Consider the following 15,121-nt stretch of genomic DNA (forward strand, 5'->3'; position numbering starts at 1 on the left):
ATTTGTGTGGGGAGAGTTTAAATCTTATATACAATTTAATTTATTCTTAACAATAAACATATTTAAGTCAAATAAACATATCTAAACCCTAATTCTTGAGTTGGAGGAGTACCGCAAAAGAAGTTTTAATGGTCATAGAAGGAGAAAGTAATCTCACATAAAGAGAAGAAGATGTGAGATTAAACGAGGAAAGTGTTACCTGTACAAAAAGTATGAAATGACGTACAAAGGTGTGTGACACAACATTATATATATATATATATATATATATATATATATATATATATATATATATATATATATATATATATATATATTCTCCTCCCATTAATTTCACTGCATTTGATTTTGAATCACAGATGCATAATCACTACTATAATTACATCATTATCAACTAATATTTGATGCTTATCATCTTCCTTTTAGATGCCGGAAAAAGTAGAAACTGAATTTCCCCATTTGTTTTCACTTCTAGAAGTTTACTTAGCTCAATCATGATCCACAATCATAAAGTGGCGCAACAACAATTATTTGTTTAATGTTTTCCAGTTCAAAGATTGCGTCTCTAAAGAGTTTGCATTCGTTGTCTTCACCTTTTAGTCCGTTTACTCCTCAGTGGCAACGAAATTATTTTAGCACTGTGATAAACAATTAAATACGAAAACTATTTATTTATATTCCGTCCATTGCAGTGGAAATTATGGATTTTCCACTACATGGCTAGGTTAATTTATTTTGTACTCAAAATGTCCAATCATTCTTAAACATTCCAAATAAAGAAATTGAGTTGAAAAGAGAAACCTCACATTTTAAAAGATTAATATTATTTAATTTCATTGATGTATTTTTTAAATACAATTAGAGATAAGATATGTGCATGTATCTTACGGACCCGCGTATCCACCCAAAAAGAGTGTTGACGTTGAGATAAAGCACATTACTCACCATGAGATACTTCAATTATGCAAGTGAAAAAATATTTTTAAAATAGCAGAAGATTTAAAATGTTTTCTTAGAGAGATATGCATAGACATGCATTCTCTTATAATATTTTTAATTTCATTTTCATTAATATATAATATTGGTAAAAATAAATATTAATTACAACGATAAAATCACTACCAGAATCTAGGATTTTTTCGTCGGTCAAAATCGGACGCCACTAGTGCAAAACCGATGAAAAGAGCATGACCTCGTCGGTCCAGCGACGACAACATGGATCACGCCCATTTTCTGGATGCAAAACTCATTTGCATTGGTCAAATGGGGACGAACATTTGCTGCTTGTTTATCGTCGGCTCAACCGACGAAAACACATAAAAAATAAAATAATAAGTTCGTATGCGTGGGTTAAGCCCACAAACACCTGAAAATTTTTCAAAATTTTGCGTGGGCTTAGCCCACGAATGATTGAAATAAAATATCTAAAATAGAGGGCTTTGCGTGGGTTTAGCCGACGCAAACAATTTCCCTTATAATTGTTGGCATGGGCTTAGCCCACGCAAATGTTTATTTCCAGGCATATCGCAAAATCTGCATCCAACAATACCAAAACCTGCATCCAGACACATTTCAAACAATAATTCAAGATATCATTTGATTCATTTAGAAGCGAAATTGCAAACACAAAATTAAGTAAATTGTGACTTTAATTAAATCAAATTACAGTCGCACAAAAATCGACAAGTCTAAAATCCACAGAAGACAAGTCCACCTAAAAAGCTTATTCTAAAAACCTAATTTTGATCTCATAACCAAAAAATTACTCAATCAATAGGAATTCAATCAACAATGTAGTGAAGTTCAATCAACAAGAGTACAATCACTGACTTGGATGCTTCAAAAATCTGCTGGGTTCGAACAAAAATCCCTAAACCGCGCTTACGAAAATCCCTAAATCTGCGAGGAAGCTCGTCGGTGCACCCTTTCTCGCCCAAACCTCCACGCTCGTCACGACATTCTCCTTGTGAGAGCAGCTCGCATCGTAACAGAACCTCGCCTCCTCGCAGCAGGTGGCGTCTTTGAAGAAGCTAACCTCATTGGAGTATTGTTCTTGTCGCCCACTTGCCTCGATGGAGTTTCTCCACTCATGGAAGAAAACGCATGCCATAGAGAAGGAGGGAAATGTCGAGGCTGACTCGAGGGAAGGGGAAAGCGATAGGGGAAAAAGTGAAATATGATGTTTTCCCCCTATACTTTAACCTAAAGTTTAATTTTTTTTATCTCAACAGTGTATGCGTGGGCCAGCCAGCGCAAACAATTTAATTTGTTATGCGTGGGTCATCTGACGCAACTTATTGGTTGATTTGCGTCGGCCAAACCGACGAGAATCTAAAATTAATATTTTTTTCATTTCTACGAATAGATAATTTTTGTTTCTAAATAACTTTTTGGTTACCGTCGGTTTTGCGTGGGTCTGGCCGTCGTATTTTGCGTCCTACACTGATCCGACGCCATAATTTCGACGCTAAAACTGCGCACTCTTGTAGTGAATGTTTAGCCTTCTTATATTTTTGTTTAATAATAGTTTTACAGAAAAAGAAAACATTACAAAAGCAAACGAAGTGCAGGTTTACAGCAAACACTAATGCATAATTGCGTTTTTACCTCGCCTTATAGGCCTCGGTTGGCGAGGAACCGAAGCATATAACGGTGCGGTGGCAATTTTGAAATTAAAGGCAACTTATAGGCCTTGGTTCACAGAAAAACCGGTGCCAAACGCTGTTATAGGCTTCGGTTCAAAAAAAATCGGTGCCAAAAGCTGTAATAGGCTTCGGTTAAGGAGGCCCGAAGCCAAAAAGGTTGCCAGAAATTTCAAAAATGCCATTGACGTTGGGACCTATAGGCTTCGGTTGGGGAAAAGTCGGTGCCAAAGGGGTTATATGCCTCGGGTGTTAGGGAACCGGGGCCAAATAGGGGTTATATGCCTCAGTTCTAAATTGAACCGAGGCCATATGGTTTAATTAGGGCTCAAAAATAGAACCCCTTTCTTCCTCGCGCGCGCCAGCTGCTCCTCCATTTCTCTCTGCAAATTCCGACCACTCTCTGCAAGTTCCGACCACTCCAACAACGCGAGCTCCGTGCTGCCACTGCCACCGCCTCTCGTGCTGTCGCTACCACTGCCATTGTTGCGCTTCCGTCGTCGTTGTCTCCTCTTCTCTCTGCGACTTCCGGCGAGCCCACCACTCGAGACCACCACGCGAGCCTCCTGCCACCGCCGTCTCGTCTCGCGTCCAGCCACCACCACGCGAGAACACCAGGCGAGCCCCCTGCCGCCGTCTCGTCTCGCGTCCGGCCACGCTGCTCCGACCAGTCGTCCCTCTCTCTGTCTCTCTGCAAGTGTTCCGGCGTCCCTCCACCACCACGCGAACATTTTCGTTCTTTTGTCGCAATTGTCGCGCCGCGGTTTTCTTTAAGGTAAATTTCCAACGCGTTTTTGTTTGATTTTCTATTTTTGTGTATGTTAATTTTAAATTTTAGTTATTGTGAGTGTTAATTTGGATTGAGATTGAAATTGTTTGGAGTGTTTTGATTAATTTTGTGAAAGGATTGAGTCTCAATTTAAGAGCATTGTGTCATCAGATGTAGAGCATTAAGTCTGAATTTAAGAGAATTGTAAAAACACTATAATTAAATAGGTAATATATGATGTTAAGGAAATTGTTGTTTTTGCTTTTATTTGTTACTTATGACTTTCTCTTGTGTTTTTTTTTATCTCTTTTTACGCGCTCCTAGGTTCCTAATTCTAATATTTTCCTACGATGCCAATATGTTGTTTGCTTTATATATTTTATTAATTATTTGTTAAAACATGTTGTTTGTTTTTCTTATATGTGAGTTAGCCTTAGTTTCCCGTTTGAGATTCAATACGTAAATTATGTATTGTCCCCGAGTTTTCATTTTGAAAAAACTACATTTTTTTTAAATTAGATATAAGGGGATACAATACTAATAATTTAAATGTATTGAATCTTGAATTGTCCGATTGGACAGTTTAAGAAGATTAATCACTTATATATATATATATATATATATATATATATATATATATATATATATTTAAATACATATCTTAAAATCCATGAATATTTGTCAATTGTGTTTTGTATTGATCTTTGGGTGCATATTTGATTGTGGTTTATAATCACTTTCATTTCGTGTATCCTGAAGGTCAATGCGAAATACTGGCAAAATTTTGTGAAATTTAAGATATGTATTTTAAAAGTAATATGTACCAATAAAATAAAGAAAGTGAATCTTCTTAAATGGGATAGAGTCACACCTTGATTACGACGTGAGCATTGATCAAAGATTACTGAAATTGTTCACGCAATTTCAATATGGATCGAGATTGGATTAATTTACCACGTATTAGCGCTGAGTATGAGAATGGAGTAGAGGAATTTATAAAATTTGCACAACGTTATGAGGGGAGAAGTGATGATGAGGTGAAGTTCAGATGTCCTTGTGTCAACTGTTTGAATGGAAGAAAATTGAATGCAACTCAAGTTAGGGAACATCTTATTTGTGATGGTTTCCTTAGAAGTTATACAATATGGACATGGCACGACGAATTTATACACATTCCAACTGTTTCTCGGATTGAATATCTTGCCAATTCCTCCATGAAAGAGCGACGGGAAGAGCGACGGGAAGAGCAATTTGAAGAGCAAGTAGAAGTAGAAGAAGACAATATAGAGGACATGATACGGGATGTTGGCGCAGAAGCTTTTGCACAAGCGCATGTGTATGAGACGATGTCTGCTGATGCGGAAACTCCGTTGTATGTTGGTTCAACTAAGTTCACGCGATTATCAGTGGTTTTAAGACTTATGAATTTGAAAGCGACCAATGGTTGGACAGATAGAAGCTTCACAGAATTGCTCGTGCTCTTGAATGAAATGCTTTCCGAAGGAAATACTCTACCCACTTGAAACTATGACGCAAAGAAAATTCTTTGTCCGATAGGTATGGAGTATAAAAGGATACACGCATGTCCTAATGATTGCATATTATACAAAAAAGAATTTGAAGATTTGAAAAAATGTCCAAAGTGTGGGTCATCACGGTACAAGCAGAAAAGAAACAGTGAAGATAATGGTCAAATAGAGAATGAAGGATCTGCTTTGAAAGTAGTCTGGTACCTTCCAATCGTGCCCAGACTTAAGCGTTTGTTTGCAAATCCTAAAGACGCTAAAAACCTTAGATGGCATGCAACTGAGAAAAGATGTGACGGACTCCTTCGTCATCCAGCTGATTCAATGCAATGAAAAAATATTGATCAGGAATTTCCCAAGTTCGGTGAAGAATGTAGAAATATTCGTTTTGGCTTAGCTATCGATGGAATGAATCCATTTGGTAATTTAAGTACAAACCACAGTTGTTGGCCTGTTATATTATTCATTTACAACTTATCTCCTAGACTCTGCATGAAGAGAAAATACATGATGTTGTCTATGATGATATCTGGTCCAAAGCAGCCTGGAAATGACATAGATGTATATCTCAATCCTCTAGTTGAAGACTTGAAGTTGTTGTGAGTTGATGGTGTTGAAGTATTTGATTCTATTGCTTCTGAAACTTTCATGATGCATGCAATGTTATTTTGCACCATTAATGACTTTCCAGCTTATGGTAATTTGTCAGGGTACAATGTCAAGGGTCATAAAGCATGTCCTATATGTGAAGAAAACACTGCATCTCATCAATTGAAAAACGGAAGGAAGACCGTGTATCTGCGCCATCGAAGGTTTTTACAAGCTAATCATCCTTATCGAAGGTTAAAGAAAGCATTCAATGGACATCAAGAGAATGACAAAGCACCGACTCCATTAACTGGCATTCAAATTCATGAAAAAGTTAATAAAGTACATCATGTATTTGGTAAAACGTCCAAGAAGTCATCTGCATCGAGCCCTTGGAAGAAAAAAATCAATATTCTTTGACCTTCCATATTGGTCGAAGTTAGAAGTTAGGCATTGCATAGAAGTTAGAAGTTAGAAATAATCAATCCTCCTTTGGCCTCGCCCCAATATGCCTCGGTCCGGGAACCGGTGCAGAATAGGAAAAATAACCGCTGCCAAAAGGCCTTCCTGCATTGGTAAAAGTAACTAAAGCAACGACATGAAATATGATAAAGGATTTGAAGTATGTTCCAATGTAGAAAAAGAAAAGGAAAAAAAAAACTCTATATAAGCTCTTCAAAATTCATTTCAGATATTTGTCTTTTTCTATAAAATAAGGTAGTTAATTTTCTAGAACTTTAATATAAAAAAAACGTCTGACTTAACTTTTTTTAAGAAAAAATAACGCTATCTAGATTTTTTTTTTACGTTTTTATGCATAAAATGATGGGTAAAATTGTTAAGATATAATTACGGATTTAGTCTCCCAATTTTTTTAATTTGTTCAATTTCGTTTCCAAATTTTTGAAATGTTCAATTTGGTACTCTTATTTTTTTAAAGTGAATCAATTTAGTGTTTGATCAAGGACACATCCACAAAGAGACTAAAATGATGTTAACTACACCCAATAAACAAACCAATCCCATTAACAACTTCACCATTGTTTCTATTGCACAGTGACAACTCCCCAATATACAAATAACGTTAGCTGGAATATAACAGGAAATACTAAACTGAACCACTCTAAAAATAAGAGTACCAAATTGAACCTTCTAACAATTCAAGGACTAAATTGAACCAACTCAAAAAATTGGGGGACCAAATCAATAATTATACCAATTTTTAATTTGAGACAAGTTACCGGTGTTACCTTTTCTAATATAATATCAAAAAGTAATGATTTTTTAAGAAAAGATAGTACAAAATATAAAAATTAAAATATATTTTATTTTATTTTATTAGGGTTAAACTTAATTACTAATTTGATTTTCGTATCTTGCTAGTTAGTTTATTTTGTTGTCCAGACTTAATTAAGTTCATATTTTTAAAAAAAAAACTTAATGTCTTCCGATTAAATGAACGATCATGTTAGTTTAAAGTGTTACATATCAAAATCTATATCAAAATCTAAGTTTGTAAATATTAATCTTCTTTTACTTTGTATATCTATTATTGTCAAAATCAGAAAAATTCTAAAACAAAAAATATTCAAATTTAACATGTGACACACATAGACTTGGATATATGATACTTTTAAACGAAGTTTTTGTCAATTTAATGAAAAGGGTTATATTGAATTTTTTTACAAAATGATTAAATATGTTTTTAGTTCCACAACTTTAATGTAGAATTAGAATTTGTCAATGTCTGAAATTATAATACATTTTGGTCTCTAAACTTTAAAAACAAATGGATATAGTCTTTTAATCCAATTATGTTACATTTTTTGTTCTGTGTTAAATACTTTTCATATTAGTATTTGAATTGTTTATACCATTTAATACATTTATGCTTTAATGTTAATTAAAAAAATACGTCAGACAGATATATTTACTTTTTTATGATAAAAATAGTTATATTACTATAACCGTAAAATTAATCATTACATATCTTCTTAACTTGACTAAGGAAAACATCAATTAAAATTGATATGAAGGTGAAAACAAATAATTTCTTTCATATTCAATTCAATCATTATTATTTTTTCTATCATCATCGTTAAAATTTTATTTTATTGATATAGATTTGTGTTATTTATCATCTATTTTTATTAACTGTTTTCTTTATCGGTAGTTGAAAAACATATAAGTCAAAGTGATTAATTGACCAACTACAAAAGAATTATATTTAACCTACGAAAGTCATGACTTTTTAGCTGATATTAATAACTATTATTTTTTGTTGATATTATTATAATTATTTACTTATTGATATATTATTGATATAAGTTAGGATTGTTTCTTGATTGACCTTTGTTTAAGTTTTATTAATCAATAGTAGTTATTTTTTTTTTAATATTCACTTGATTTCTTTTACAAGAAAGGTTTGTGCTTTTTTTTTCAATGTTTATAATTTTTGTTATTTTTATGTTAGATGATATGTTTTGTTTTTTATATATTTGATGGTTATTGAAATACTTTATTTAAAAATTAAAATTTCTTAAATTTGAATTATCTTATTTATAGAATAGTTATAAGGTTAACAATATAAAATAAAACAAATTTTAATTTAATATATTACGATCTTCTTAAAATTGTAAATTTTTATATCGTTTTAGACCTCAAATACATAAGACCATTTAGTATCACAAATTACAGCATATTTTTGCTACTATTTTTTATGTAAGATACCATGGACAACAAATGTAAATGTGGCTTGCCATCAACTACTAATGCTCTATACCACATATCAATTACTTCAATACCTCACATAATTTCCCCTATCAAAATCATATTTCTCTCAAATATTTGTCCTTCATACCTACCCTTTTATGGGTCCACAAACCGCCACTCATGGTTCCTCATCAACAACAAAAAAGTATTTGTCTATTCACTCAAGATCAAAACCCACCAAAACATTATAACATGCACAACACAGTGTACACTTCAACTAAAACTGAATAACACACGCATGCCAACACAGTAAGAAGCAAAATTGGACCATTTTTTTCAAATAATAGAATAATCAATGTCTTATAGAAATGGAAAAGTGTTAACACCATATAAAAAATAAATCCATCTTATTATCTTAAGATTTTGGATTGAAGAAGATGGTAATATCTTATATGTGAGTTAAGTTCATTACAAGAATTTTGTTAATTACTGATAATATATTATTTGTCAATAAATTCTAATTTATCAACAAATATTTTCGACTGATTTCACATTTAAATTTACCAATAGATACGTCCATCGATACGAAATTCATTTATCGAATCCGTCAAAAATATCCATTATTAATTGATCATCACAACTACCGATGGATAGTTCCGTCAGTACCTTCACACTTATTGACAATCAAATTTCGTCAATAAATTTGTCAACACTTTGGGTGACAAATTTCTCGTCCAATCTATTAAAGTTTTATATTATAATGGGGGTGGGTGAGAAGGAGAGGGAGGATGAGAAGGAAGAAAAAGAGGTGGTTGGTGGGTGAGGTGGAGGTTTTTGGGTGACTTAGAGGCTTGCTAGTGCGCGTTAATGACATCAATGATCGTTGATGATAGTGAAAGTGACGATGATGGTGGTGGTTGGAGTTAAAGAAGGAAGTGAAGATAAAGGGGAACAAATAAGAGGAGGGTGAGATCCCAAAGGATGAAAATGATTTGGAGTGGTGGTGGTAGCACTACGACTAGTCGATGACGAGGAGGAACGAAAATAAATAGAAAAAAAAGGAAGAAGAGGAAAAAGAAAACTCAATCACACATTTTACTAATGGATATTACTAACATATTTACTAGCAGACAATTACAAACGGATTTGAGATTATCGATACTTATCAATGAATTTTTATATCCGTTGATAAACTTTACCGACGATCATTTTATCAACAAATTTCTATCCGTTGATAGTTCATCAGTACATACGATTTACCGATAAATTTGTGCTATTATCGAAGTGGCTGTTAGTAATATGAAATTTTCTTAGATTGGTGCATTTTCATTGGTTTTATTTATCTCTAATGAATCCCCCTCAAACATGTTAAGATAAATAACAATACATGTAAAAGATACTTATGGATATACTCTAATTGAAAATTTCCCCTCCAATCTAATATAGACTAATGTGTTTATCTACTTTTTGATTTTTGTTGGAGTTAGAAGAAAAGACACAACACAAATTTGATTAATTTGGAAATAGCAAACCTTAAATTTATTATTATAAGATTAATTGAAATCTTTAACTCGCATACTATACAATTCAAAAGTAATAGCACCAACAACTAAGAAAAGTACTTAATGACTACGATCTCCAATGAAAAACTACACTTACACACCATTGAAATTGACGGATACAATTCATTTCCATAACCACTTCATTGAGCTAAAAGAAATATAGACTAATTAACCTAATTACATAATTATCTTTGAACCCGTGATGGGTCTAATCAAGTAGAAGTCTGAAGCATGAATCGTTTAAGGATTTGGATGACCTCTTCTGCAAGTTGTGAGGAATATGAATCATGTGTGAAAAACCCATGCTCGCACCCCTCAAACTCAAGGTATTCAATGTCTTTGCCTTGTTCTTTTAACCTTCTAGCATAGTCTTGTGCTCTATCCTTAAGCAATTCATTGCCACCAACTATCACCAAAATAGGATCAAGCTTCACTTCTTCAAGATTCGGGCTTCTAGCTCCAAACGGATTCGCCAATGGGTGGTCTCTCGATTCTCCCAAAGGCATCGACAACCTCCAAAATCTGTTCCAAATAATAATAACCATTTATTTTGTTTAATAATGTTGAATAGGCATGTTGTATTGTTTAATGTTAATGTTGTACACGTCACTACGTACTAGGCATCTTGTTTATATGAATTTAATTTCTTAATAAAAAATATAAAGTATTATCATTTTAATATATAAATTATTTATAAATTGCGTCTAACTTTTTCATACATCGTATTGGTCACTAGAAGATGGTAACATAAAGAAGTGTGGAAGAGGGTTTAGCCAAATGTCACCACTAATCACTTTTTCCATCTTGATTGTCGTGGAATTTAAAACCTAACATTTCGTATTATAAATTGTAATTATTTAAAAAATAAATTTTATTGTATACTTACTTTCTCTTGCAAAATCATAAAGATCTTTTATCCGAGTAAATTTCGTTCAAATAAAAATATTTATAATATGGTGACATTAGCTTTTTAACATTTTTCACATATAAAATGAATAATAGCATAATTATTCATAATGTGGTGACATTATTCGTTTAATAAAATTTCAAAACGTTAAATATGTTATGTTTTCAATTTGTTTACATGTTAAATATACAACGTTATTACTAAATTTCAATAATTGAATATTTTATTTTGTAAATGCATTCACGTGTTTTTAGTAATGAATTATTTTAACATATTTATTTTAAACTTGTAATTATATATATATATATATATATATATATATATATATATATATATATATATATATATATATATATATATATATTAATGTAAAAGGAGCATCAAAATTATTTAAGTGTAGGGAAATTTTAAAACACGCGTAGCGCAAGTCTTAATCATCGCATATTCCTTTCCCATTTATGGCCAAAACGAAAACAAGTGGGGTGAAAGTGGGTCCATGCATATTCATTAACTCTGAGAGCCAATTCACACACCAGTGGAACCACTTCATACTCAAACCACAATATTGAGAAAAAATAAAAGACTTTGCACAAACACAAAAGAATTTAAGAAAGTAGGTTAGTTACTGAAATAAAAAATAAACATGACACTCAAGTAGATAGAAAGTTATAAATGTCCACCCTACTTGGTGTGGATTGGAGTAGGAAAAAAATACAGAGAAAAAAAAAACGATGAATATAACAAGTTACGTGATATAAAATAGAGAGAGAAAAATAGGATATAAGTAAAATAATAAAACAAAGTAGGTATATATCATCCAATAATAAGAGAGTCTGCCCAAAGCTTTAGGGGGTTCCAAACTTTTTGGTCCCTAAAAGGTTTATTCAGTATTTATGAAACTTTTGTGAAAATCTCATCAAAGAAAAAATCATTTTCATTTCTTTTATGAGACTAATTTTTTGTTATTTCATGAATTTAAAAGTGTTATATCTGAGTTTGTAGGGGGAATATTTTGAGCCGACATTTTATGATACTGTGAAACGTTTATTGGAAATTAATCTTTTCATAATTAAATAGATATTTTTCATACATTATGGATTAGTTAATCTGTGTCAAAGTTTTATATTATAGATTAAACTTTTGGTATGGAAAAAGAATGTAAAGTGATATATATGATTAGGTTGGAATGAAGGGAGAGAAAAGTGCTTAGCCTCACCTGTCCAATAACTCAAGGTTCAGCATGTGCTCTGGTGGACCTTCCTCAGACTTGGTCCGAACCTCCCCGCCAAAAAACGGCGCAAACAACACGTAACCTCGTACCCGAACCGGGTCCATCTCACTCGAACCGGACCCCAACCGAACCGCGAGGTGGTGCGCAATGTTCCCGCCAGAGGAGTCTCCGACGACAAACACGCGGTCAAAGTCAACGTCACTACCCAGCCAGGAGTCCCCACCGTTTTCATCCTCCTTCAGCCTCAGTCCCTGCCTCTGGAGCCACCTCACGGCCTCCACCGCGTCATCCACCGCCGACGGAAGGCGGTGTTCCGGCGCGAGGCGGTAGTCCGGCGAGAGGACGACGGCCTGGAGACCCGAGGCGAGGCGCGTGCAACAGTTGTGAATATGGGGCCACGTGCGCGAACCGAAGCAGAAGCCTCCACCGTGAAGGAAAATCACAATAGGAAGCTTGTTGGTGTTGAGCGTTACGCTTTGGGGTTTGTAGAAGCGAAGAGAAAGGTTGAATCTCTTGTGGAAGAGATAGTCGTTGAAGGTTACGGAGTGATCTTGAACGGCTGAAATTTTGAACTCTATATCGTTGGAACGGAAAATAGAACCGTCGCTAAAGAGTTGGAGAAAGCCCAAACAGTCCTCTACTACGTGGGGGAGAGAACCCATTGATCCTACTGATATATCACTATACCTAGCTTCTGTGTTTTGCAATTTGCTTTCTTTGTGCCCATACATATATATACAACTCCATAAACATGTGAAATATATTTAATATTAATTTTTTTTTTTACCTGCAAACTATGTTTCAAACTAAGTATTATATATAATATGTCTAACTAACAAGGCAACAATTCAAATATAATGTCATAACGAACGGTTAGATTTACAACTACGATTGAATCTGAAATTCTTAACGATTCGGTGTCTGATACGTAATGCTAAAATTTGAATTATTGGGAATGGAGTTAAGAGAAAAATAAATTTTATACAATATAATAAAGTATAAAATTTTAGCATTGCAACATATATGTTATCACTTTAAATAAAAGTCATGTTTGGGGCTTGAAAAACTTACGTTCAATGTTGTTTTTTATTGGTTTTAGATGTATGTATGTCTCTTAGATTGTTTTACTACAACATAATCTTTGTGAGTTGTACCAAGCAAGTGCGGTGAGTGTAGACTACCTTTTCTCTTCCTGTAGAGTAGCTCAAAAGATGTGGAACCTATGTGATAAATGGCTGGGGTGAGCTCTGTGCACCATTTTAAAGCTTGGGAGAATTTTAAACACTTTATATGGAGAGACATGTAGTTAGCAATAGTGGAGGAAATCTGGAAACATAGGAATGGGGTAATCTTCAAACAAAGGAAAGTTGATCCTGACGAAATATTTGGTTTAGCACAAGTGACAGCTTGGGTTTGGATGAAACACAAAATTCCCTTAGTAAATTTTTCATATAGTGATTGGGTTTTTTCACCTCTCTCGTGCTTAAATCCTTATGATATGATAACTACTGTGTGTTCTTAGCATGACCTTTTTAACAGGGATGTATATTGTTTAAGTGGAACCTGAACATACTTGGGATAAGCACAACCTTGTCTTTCTCTCATGACTATGTTCCTCAACTTTTCTCCATTTAGATGAGGACTTTGAGCTCTTCAGTTCGGTGTGGAAATCTGTCCAGGTTATGTTGATTATGTCTTATTGCTTCAGGTTATGTTTGGCTCCTAATTGGGTTCCATGGTATTGATGACCTTAGAATGCATCATTCTATACGCACTAGTGCAGATTTGATATTTTACCTCGCCTTATAGGCCTCGGTTATGGCGGAACCGAAGCCTATAAGGAGGCGGTGGCAGTTTTGCAATTTCAGCAACCTAAATTGCTTCGGTTCTACAAACAACTGGTGTCGTAAGCAGCTTTAGGCCTCGGTTCCTTAAGAACCGAAGCCTATTAGGCAGCCCAGAAATGAAAATTTTAAATTGGCGCCAGCGAGAACACATTTGAACTCGGTTGCTTTTCGACCGAGGCAATATTGGGCAGTTTTAGGCCGCGGTTGAAATAGAACCGAAGCCTATAACCCTGTCCAGAAACCCTAATTTAAAAATTTCATCAGCGCCGCCCCTTTGGTTTCGGGTCCCCTTCGACCGAGGCTATTGAGCCTGTTAAAATCCCCAAATCGTGAACCCCGATCACTATTCATCTTCTTCCCTAATTCTCTCTGCGCGAACCCCAGGTGTGATGGACTGCCTGCTGCTGTTGCGTTTGCATGGTGGTGTGGAAGTTATGTTCGCTGTTGCAACTATTCCAGGCACTTCCATGGTGAGTGGTGCAGTATTGGCATTCACGGTGGCTCACGAAAGTGCATGTGTTGCTGAAGATGAGGCGAGGTGCAGCGATAAAACGGTGGTGTAGGTGGTTACGGTTTCCGCTGCTGCTGCGGCGTCAATGGCTGAACGATGGAGTTCTCGTCACTGCTTGGTGGACTGCGCGAAGGATTCGCGATGGGTGCTGCCGGTGAGATGAAGAATGGAACTATGGTGGCTGAACTCGCGTCTCTGGTGTGTTCTCACGTGATTGATGCTGGCGCTGTTCTGGTTCGCTGCTGTAATGAAGGATATGTCTCCGCTGCTGCCATGGTGGTCGCAAATCTGGTTCGATGTGCAAAGGTGGAGCTCGCGCCGACGTTGCAGTGGAAATGATGGTGGTGATGTTGCGTCTTCAATGGTTGTGGTGGCAGCGTGAAGATCTATGGCTTCGGTCCTGCGAATTTTTTTATTTTTTTTAAAAAAATATTGAATCTATGACTTCGGTCTCTCTGCAATCGAGGCAGAAAAGAGATCTATGGCTTCGGGTAATGACCGAGGCCAAAAGGGGGTGCCTTTTGGCCTCGCTTTAATATGCCTCGGTTCTTAAACCGAGGCAGAATCTTGAAAATAATCGGGGCCAAAAGGGGGTATTGCACTAGTGACACTTTGCCTATACCTATTCATGTGTAGGGCCTTTCTGTCTCTGTTTTTGGTTGTGTATTTTGGAGCAGCAGAACAAGTTTGTGGCTACTGCTTTAGTCTCATGTGCATCTTCTTTAGGGTCTTTTTAATCTTTGATGGATCTCTAGTTATTGGCTGTCATGTTTTGAAAGGTTTCGATGTCAAGCTTCTGCATCTTTTTGTATATGTTATTGATCTT

The 15,121-nt window shown here is 34.9% G+C and overlaps 1 protein-coding gene across 1 annotated transcript; it reads right to left on the reverse strand.

Annotated features, from left to right (window-relative positions):
• Positions 1–9,794: 9,794 nt before the first annotated feature.
• On the reverse strand, positions 9,795–12,653 carry LOC114187252 (probable carboxylesterase 15). The gene is made up of 2 exons (XM_028075446.1): positions 11,923–12,653; positions 9,795–10,321 (listed from the first exon to the last, which is right to left on the reverse strand). Exons 1-2 carry the CDS (start codon positions 12,597–12,599, stop codon positions 10,012–10,014), a joined length of 987 nt encoding a protein of 328 aa, XP_027931247.1. The 5' UTR covers positions 12,600–12,653; the 3' UTR covers positions 9,795–10,011.
• Between the last annotated feature and the right edge of the window lie 2,468 nt (positions 12,654–15,121).

This window comes from Vigna unguiculata, chromosome 6 (assembly GCF_004118075.2).
Source record: "Vigna unguiculata cultivar IT97K-499-35 chromosome 6, ASM411807v1, whole genome shotgun sequence".
Classification (NCBI taxonomy): Eukaryota; Viridiplantae; Streptophyta; class Magnoliopsida; order Fabales; family Fabaceae; genus Vigna; species Vigna unguiculata.